The sequence below is a fragment of the Nothoprocta perdicaria genome, unplaced genomic scaffold, assembly GCF_003342845.1.
Source record: "Nothoprocta perdicaria isolate Ctin4 unplaced genomic scaffold, notPer1 scaffold_65, whole genome shotgun sequence".
In the NCBI taxonomy this organism is placed as follows: Eukaryota; Metazoa; Chordata; class Aves; order Tinamiformes; family Tinamidae; genus Nothoprocta; species Nothoprocta perdicaria.
The window spans coordinates 3018712-3028135 of record NW_020455921.1 but is presented as its reverse complement, the minus strand read 5'-3'; the positions used below and the strand labels follow the sequence as shown (position 1 = coordinate 3028135).

Sequence of the window (9424 nt, the reverse complement as noted above, 5' to 3'; positions counted from 1 at the left end):
CACCGTTCTGTAATTCTGTAGTTCTGTAATTAAATAACCAATAGTTTTAATAGTGAGTTTTTCAAACCAGCAGTTAATAAGAAAGAGTTTAAGAGGTAATGCTTGGAAGAGATGGTAAGTTTGACATAAGGAAAAATACAGAAGGATTTGGTTGGAAGAGGGAAGGATGCTGCCTGGCAGGCAAAGGATATAGGAAGAGAAATCTCAAACTCCCCAGCAATGTGCTGATCCTCTAAATTTCAGAGCACTTAACCCGGAGAGTTTTCATTTTGTCTTGGGAAGAGTAAGAGTTAGAACTGCAGCCTGATTATGAGTTCTTGTCAGGGCAAAGATGACACCTTGAATGAGGCTTTGGAAGCTTTCATAGGCATGCTTGTATGTGAAGGTTTGTGTGACCGCATGGTAGGAAAGTGAAGAAGTGCACTAAAGGGTATCTGTTGCCACAAAACGAAGTGCCTGCATGGCATCTTTACATAGGAGAAACATTAGTAATAAAATGGTAAGGTAGGAAAACAGGTCCTGACATACGAATTTAATATATTCAAGTACAAGACAGCTATAAGTTTTTCTAAAAGGTAAAAAGCATTGAGAGATAAAGTGAAATTTTCCCCRTTAAGATTATATGTCTCTGGATTCTATATTTGGATTACATATTTCTAATAACTCTACTCCCTTCTCATCTATGGCATATTTGTCAAAACCAAAGTGCTTATTCATAACCTAACCTTCAGCCTGACAAACATAAGTGAGTCCAACAGAGCCACTGTTAGGACAGACTCACACAATCATCTTCCTTCCATCTTTGAGGAACGTAAGTGTGTAATTTAGAAACTGTCATAAGGATGATAGCAACACACAGATGTTTGTATTTCAACTGTGACGGATTTGATCATCACAAGCACTCATATATTTCAGAAATTTTGATCATGTTTGGATAGTTGCATTTCTTATTTCAATCACTGCTGTTTTGTTCCTTGTTTCTGGTTCTGCAAGTGGATTTTTTCCTAACATTTTGTTTAAATGTCCTTTAAGGTCTGAAATTAGAAGGMTTAATAAAGTCCAAGGATTTACAGCACTAATCTACAAAAGAGCAAGAAGTATCCAGTTTAGTTTATTCTCTTCAATAAGTTCCTAAAACCTGTTGAAGCTAGTAGCTTAAACACCTTTGCTAAGAGCTTCTCACATTGATGAAGCAGGACATTCCAGTTCACATATACGGACATTAAGACCATGACGTGAGGAACACATTCACATTTAGTGATCTTTAGATTCCCAAAAAGATTTTAAACAAAACAGCATCACACACCCAGGCTTCATTGTTGGAATGTGTTTTACTTCCCTTCCATTATCCTTGCAGCCATAGGTTTTGATTCTCTTCTATTATCCTTGTTATAATTTATTAACCCCTCCTCTTTTTTTTAATATAATTATTTATATATAATAACGCAACTAGAGACATTCTTAACCCTGGGACCTATACATGCCARATCTTCATGGATGTTCTATTCTGTATCTTAGTTTGATGGCTGGTTCCTACAGAAAGACAAAAAAAATTCCAAAGTAGTAGGGGGAGATTTTACCTTTTTTTGCTTAGAAGTTCTTTGAAAKTATATATCAATCATCTTTTCAGTCAACTTGAACTGATTTCCAAGGCCTGCATAGCTGAGCTGCTGAACACGTGAGTGTCTGTGCATTGCGCTCCAGCACACCAAGACCTAGGGAGCTTATTCACATTACTACAGTGCCAGAATTGATCTTGCTCCAGAGTGTAGGTGAGCACTTTTGCAAAGGTATTAACTTGTTCTGAGGGAACTTTATCTTACAGAACTGATAATTGAAATGAATAATATTTTTATAAAGACAAGTTGATTTCTTGTTGAGGAATGTAGTGCAAAGGACATCATCCACATATCACCCTATCAGAGCTTTTTTGCCTCCAGTTGCTAAATACACTTGATCTTCATTGTGAAGAGGAACTTCTTTACTGTGAGGGTGCCAGTGCSCTGGAACAGGCTGCCCAGGGGGATTGTGGASTCTCCTTCTCTGGAGATCTTCCAAACCCGCCTGGATGTCACCCTGTGCCACATTCTCTAGGTGTCCCTGCTGGAGCAGGAAGGTTGGACTAGATGATCTCTAGAGGTCTCTTCCAGACTTTAAGATTCTGTGTGATTCTGTGTGATTCATTTCTCCAGATATGGGACAATGTCCCACGACTAAATAGAAGCCTGACAACCCAGGTCTAAATTACAAAAACCTGAATGTTTGTCACAGGCTTTAATTACTGATGTGCAAATCTGTGTTGACATTAACATCCACAGGGCATGCCACATAATAAATAACTAATAGTAACATTTGTTCTATACAAGTCACAGAGCAAATGGAAATAATTGCTCTTTTCTGCTCTTAACATATGACCTAGGTGAAAGGAGCATTAAAAATGTGTTTGTCAGTCTAGAGAGAAGACTGAGGGGAAATACTGGAGTGTTTGGATATGGAAGAGCTTGTTACAAGGAGACAGAAAATATTCTGTGCTTGGCATCCATCTGGAGCAGGMAAAAAGCAAAGAATTTAAATCATAACAAGAAGTCTGGTGTTTGAAGAAAAGATTGCCTGAAGTCAATTGTCTAGGGAGATAGGATTTGTCGTCAAATGGCAGGTGTTTTGAAAGAAGTTAAGTAAATATTTGCAAAGTCTCATACATCATAAATAGACCTGTCACAATATGACAGACTAAAAAGTGAAGTTGAAAAAGAACAGATACTAATTGTACAGGTCTATGATGTTACCTGGCACGTAGGCAAGTTTATTCCTCTACACACACGGTCTACCTAACAGATACCACAACCTACCTCCTTCCCTGCATCTGAGAAAGCAGGAGTCACCAAAAAATCCTCYTGCTTGAATATTTGCCTCTCGCCTCCCATACATATATTGTACACAAGCCCCCAAGTTAAAAATGAGTGTGTCTTCCRGCTTAAAAAGCTGCACCCTACCTCCAAGGCTAAGTGAGAATGACAGAAGAAGAAACCACCTTTGCAAAGAGAAGGCAGATGGCTTTTTCCCCCACCACGCATACAACACTTCAACAGCATGAGCTCCCGCATTTATTCAAGAAAAAAACACCACCAGAGATATTTTGTATACGTACATAGTAATTATGAATTAGTGTCTTCTCGGAAGCGTGGGCACATGGCATTACTGTGCCTAATGACTGGCCTGCCATAACTGCTTGTCAGCAGGCACAGCTCCACCAGCTGTAATGGGCCATACCTCATTGCACAAAAGCCAAAGTTGGCCTACAGGTCATCATCGCTCCCTGAGGAGCTGCTATGGTCATCAGTTCAGACTTCCAAGTCCTCCAAGTCTTGCCGTATGGGGCCATCATGTTGTTCCGAATACTTCTCATATCTTTTTGCTTACAACAGAAAGGAAGGTGCTCTGAGAATCTGCTGCTGAACCTGCACCTGAACCTAAATGCTGCTGAAGCATTTAGGTGCCTGCTGTGAAATGGATACAGCCACACAAGAACAGAAATATAAAATTTCTAGATTTATTGAAGTTAGATATAATGACTCAAATTAAACTTTACTAAAATTCAGTACTTTTGATTTTATTTGCATTCAGCTTCRGAAATAGGAACAAAGACTTCACCATCACAAGTACAAATGGCAAAAAAGAAACACGTGCTTTTCTTGTGAGAATCCTGGAAAATACCAAAACGTTTCTAAAATCCTATACTGCACATTTTATTCACTGCTTCAATTCTTGGATTGCTCTTCTGGGACAAGTCGCTGCATATCTCTTTGGATTTCTTTTTCCATGTTCCATCTTTGATTACCTCTCTGGAAATGTGACATTGTAAATGGGACAAAAATTGACTTYGATAGTTTTCCATGAGACCTGATATCTTTTGATGCTTCCAAACCCTACAGTAATAGCAACAAAAGATTGATGGTTGACGGAAACTGTTTATCACAGACAGCYACATCCCTTGAGTAATGACAGCAGTTTACACTCAAGCATTAGAAACTGATGAGACTAGAAATCTCTTTCTTTACCTGTCAGGAGAGAGGAAGCAGGGGCAGATTCCTCCTGCCAGTCAGATTCCTGCTGTGCCTCTGCACAGTCAGAAAATGAGACATTCCAATAGATTTCCAAAGAACAGGGTTACTGCTAAGGTAAGCGGATCCTTCCTAGGAGAGAAGAAATTTCACACTTCAGACAGACTACTATATATCTAACTGCTATAAATCATGGTTGTGTTTTTGTTTTCCCCTTCTTTTCTTTTCCCCCATCATACCTGTAAATRACAGAATGAAAAGGAAGAGAGTAGATAGAGAAATCACAGACACCTTGAACATGGCATCTATACTTTTGTGAACCTCAGAATTCCTCTTCTGAGACTGCAGGATCTTTCTTTGTTTTAAAACAGAAAATACAAATAAATTACCTAAAAAAAAAATATAAAGAAAATTGCAAATCCAGCCACTCTCTGTTTCCCTTACCAGAACCTTCTCTTCTGGACCTCATAGACCTGCTTTAATTTGCATTTCATAGATCTTCACAGTTGATTCTTCAACTAGCATAATTAGCCTGTTTCCCTGGGCTAAAAGCAATCCAGCAACCAGTGAGTTTCCTCAAAACAATAACAATAACAAAAAAAGAAAAGACAAAAAAAAAAGCAAAACAAAACAAAAGAATTTGGGAAGAAGAAGGTGATAGCCTAAAGAGTTAAAAGAAACGAGAAAGCACAGATTGTCATCCACATACATTTGCATCATGGCATCATGTAGAAAATTCTAAAGTAAATTCTAAAGTAAAGAGAGCAAAAGGTCCTGGTTGCTACAGTGATTTTATTTTCATGAGGTTTTGAGCCTCAGTCCCTGACAAAGCTCCCACATTATTTACTATCTATAAGGGATTTTTTTTTTATTATATTTTAAATTAGTGCAGAACTATGTTCCTACTACTGAAATAAGAAACCTGGCACCTACTTTCTCATTTCTGGAACTTCTTCTACCTATAAAATGTGACATGCATCGCCATGACAGTTTTAAGGCTGATTGGATTTGTTGCACCTTTTTCATTTTTGTTTTTGTATTCCATTATAGTAAACACCTTTAATTTGTCTAGTTAAAGCAATAAGCAAAGAAATGACAAGATTTGGTGTACTAAAAAAGTCTCAACTGACCCTCAGAGTTACATTCTTGGTTTCGCGTTGTCAAGATAAATAGCAAGAATTGCTAATAAAATAGAAATATTGTTGAAAGATTTGGGATGTGGGATAGAAGTGACTTTACAATATATATTCTAGAAAATTAGATTAATTTTTGACTCTTGCTATTTAATCTCTTTTCTCTCTAAGACCCTTTAAGGCCAATGATAAAATATATATGTATAAAATAATTAAAGATTAGGTTACTTTTTAGAATTATATATCTCTTAAAAGGAACTTTTCTATATTTCATTCCTATTAAAGATTTCTTTCTCACATGCTTATTCCCTGCAGCTCTTTCCACAAAACYGAACCATTTGCAAGACAGGAAAATGCTAAAAATACAAAAATAACCATAAGTATTCTGCTAGAGAGCAAGTTCTAGAAAACCACAGCATTTTAAGTTTAACTATATTCATCATGATAACATTATACATATGTAATCTTACTGTAGACAACACCTTTCATTTCTGCTGAATGATTTGTCCAATCATGAATGAAGTTCCRTGCTCTCTGAAAGGAAATTCTGTCCAATAGATGGTTGTTACAGAGTATCACTTTTAATCAAGGTTTGAAATTATGCAATTGTATTAAAAATGTGTAGCTCATAAAAACCTTATATTTTCTTTCTGCAGGATTTGTTCTGGTGACTTCAAAGATGTAAAATAAGTATTTGACAAGGTAAAATCACAAAATAAGTTCAGTTAGAGATGACTTTTGTAAGAAGTCATCTATTTCATCTCCCTGCTTAAAGTCATGTCAGTTTCAAAACAGGGTCAAGATGCTCAGGGCCGTGTCTAGTGGAGCTTTGAATAGCTCCAGCCATGGCCGTTCCAGCACCTGTCTGGGCACCTCTTCAGATGTTCAGTCATCCTCTCCATGAAGAATTATTTCTTTGCACCTAGGCACAATATACCTACCTGTGGTCTGTGGCTGCATAACCTGTTGCTTTGCAACTGCAAGATTTTGACTGTCTCTTCTGTAGCGTACACTAAGATAGCTGGAAGCAGTCATTATATCCTGCCTTGCCCCAAACCTCTCCATAGCTCCTCATACATATGTGCACCAGCTTCTAACAAGCTCAGCTGCCTTTTGCTAGATTTTCTCATACCAAGGGTCCAAAACAGGATAAAATACTCCAGATGTGGTCTCAAAATACCAAAAAAAAAAAAAAAGGGAATAGTTGTTTCAGTCACCCTGTTGACTTCACACTTTCTAATTGAACAGATATGTGCTTGGCTCTCATCCTTACAGGGGCACGCTACTAATTCTATTTGGTCTGATTCTGAGTCAGTGCTCAATCTGAGCTATTCTTGGGTTATCCCAGCCTAGGTGCAGGACTTTTTTATCTTTTTTGAACTTAGCATAATTTCCACCAGTCCATTTCTGAATAGCAGCCCTGCGTATTATCCATGAACTTCCTGATGGTGGGTTTCATCCCATTATTCAGGTCACTAGKGAAGATATTAAAAAACATCAGCCCTCTTGCCATTCAAATGGGAGTCCATGGGTGTGCAAACACCTTTTCTTCTCAAAGGTTTCYATAAAGCAAGCCAAGAATCACAAAGTGCACATCCACACTATTGTGAAGAATTTTGTTATATTTGTATCTAGAAACAATATAAAATMAAATAACACACAACACTAAAAATAATCACAATGACCAAAACTAATTTATTTTAGCACTACTTTGTAGTTCTATTTACTTGGAATATATTTGCTGTGAGTTTCCTATTTGTCATAAACTCTTAATCTAGATAATTGCACATCAGGATGATCATGGCCAATAACTGTGTTTGATTTCTCTCTTAATTTGTGACTTGGACAAAACTACATTTACTATAAATTACTATTTTCATACCTATACTGATAGATTATCTATCCTGAGGAGTTTTGCAAAACTATTTGCTAAAAGATGTATCTATCACTTTGTTAGACTCTCAATTCCGGCAGTCACTGTGGCTGGTAGCACTACAAAAGACAAGAGTTTTGCACTGCTGGTTTAAAGAGCTGGGAAATGACAACAGTTATGCTTTCAAGCTGGCAGAAATCAGGCACATTTAAGAAGTAAAGAGCAATAAAGCTAAGGTTAGATGTACAGCCCTTAGCCCTTGTGCCTTTTGACAACAAGGTACCAGACACTCCAAGAGTGTCTGAAAGAGGATTGCCTCCCAAAGGGGTTACACTTGAGCCTGTCCTARTCACTGCGGAGGAGAGCGGCAGCAGGGTGAGGACACGGCTATTGCGCGCTCCGAGCTCCCGCCGCGTATTTTCCCGGCTGCAGTCAGTTGCGTGCCCCATGCAATCGCTGCTTCACGCACCACAGGGCTGCGGTGTCGGCACGGAGTCCTTCCCAGCTCCACCGGTGCGCAGCCGGAGCCACCCTCGCTGCGCGGCGCTGGGCATGTGTTTAACTCCCCGGCGTATTTAGGAGCTGGGGACAGCAGCATTGGCAGCACCAGCCTTGGCAGGACTCACCGGGACAGGTCAGTCCGCCCCACCGCGTCACCCTCGGGCTCCGATCGGACCCCACAGCCGCCCCTGGAGGGGGAGCCTCCCCAGCAGGGCCAGAGGAGCGAGTGGGACCCGCCAGCAGCTCCTGGGGAAGGCGGCACTGCTCCCGCCCCTTCCCAGCAGCGGGAGACTGCAGGGGCTCTGGAAAAGAGGCTGGACACAGACTGGAGAAGAGCTACACTTCCCCTCTAGCCCCCACCCCCACCCCGTGCCAAGCCCACAGTGCCCCCCCGTGGGCCTGGCACCAACTCCAGGGCCATGGAGAACCTCTCCCTCCCGGAACTCAATTCCTCATGTGTGGCTGGACCCAGGGGCTGCACAGAGGGAGGGGACGGGGGGCTGAATACATCTACTCCCCAGCTGATTCCCAGCTTCTACATCACCGTGCCTGTCATCTACTCCTTCATCTGTGCTGTGGGGTTGACAGGCAACAGTGCTGTCATCTACGTAATCCTTAAAGCTCCAAAGATGAAGACAGTCACCAACATCTTCATCCTGAATCTGGCCATAGCAGATGAACTCTTCACCTTGGTGCTACCCATCAACATTGCCGACTACCTACTCCTACAGTGGCCTTTTGGTGAGTTCATGTGCAAGCTCATCATCTCCATAGACCAGTACAACACCTTCTCGAGCATCTACTTCCTCACTGTCATGAGCATCGACCGCTATCTGGTTGTAATGGCCACTACCAAGTCCAAGAAGATGTCCTACCGCACCTACCGAGCAGCCAAGATAGTCAGCCTCTGTGTCTGGTCCTTTGTCACTGTCATCATTCTGCCCTTCACCATCTTTGCTAAGGTACACAAGGAGCAGGGGCGCTCCCAGTGTGTCTTTGTGTTCCCCCACCCGGAAAGTGTGTGGTGGAAAGGCAGTCGGATTTACACCCTCATTTTAGGCTTTGCCATCCCAGTGTCCACCATCTGCATCCTTTACACTGCCATGCTGTACAGATTGAGACACATGCGCCTCCATAGCAATGCAAAAGCCCTGGACAAAGCCAAAAGAAAAGTGACCCTGATGGTGGTTGTCATCCTGGCTGTGTGTCTGTTCTGCTGGACGCCCTACCACCTTAGTACAGTGGTGGCCCTCACTACAGACATCCCGCAAACTCCGCTGGTCATTGGAATTTCCTACTTCATCACTAGCTTGAGCTAYGCCAACAGCTGCTTCAACCCTTTCCTATATGCCTTTCTGGATGACAGTTTCCGGAAGAACTTTCGCAAACTGCTAGAATGCAGAACTACCCAGTAGAGCCCATCCGCCATCCCCTCCTCTGTGACTGTCATCTTACTGTCAGCAGGTGACCCCAGCCCTGGGAGTGCTTTTGCTCCAGAGTCCTTGTGACAGCCACCAAACTGTTGCACTTCAAGGGCATAAGCTGGGAATGGACAGGTCCTTCTCAACTTTCCTGAATTCATTTCTTCAGTAATCCTCTCTATCCCTTTCCCCATGTTCCTTCCTTCCTTCCTTCCTTCCTTCCTTCCTTCCTTCCTTCCTTCCTTCCTTCCTTCCTTCCTTCCTTCCTTCCTTCCTTCCTTCCTTCCTTCCATCTGATGTGTTTTCTGTCTGGTTGTAGCATGCGGAACTGGAGCAAGTCCCTTCCACATTCTAAAAGTTATTGTTTATTGAACTCAAGCCATGTGACTGCCTATATTACTGGAGATTTGGAAAGCCAAATAAAGATGTTACTGA

The 9424-nt window shown here is 41.3% G+C and overlaps 1 protein-coding gene across 1 annotated transcript; it reads left to right on the top strand.

The window, feature by feature from the left end:
• Positions 1-7961: 7961 nt before the first annotated feature.
• NPBWR1 (neuropeptides B and W receptor 1) lies at positions 7962-8997 on the top strand. Its single transcript, XM_026050104.1, has one exon. The coding sequence runs from the start codon at positions 7988-7990 to the stop codon at positions 8981-8983; it is 996 nt and encodes a 331-aa protein (XP_025905889.1). The 5' UTR covers positions 7962-7987; the 3' UTR covers positions 8984-8997.
• Positions 8998-9424: the final 427 nt, after the last annotated feature.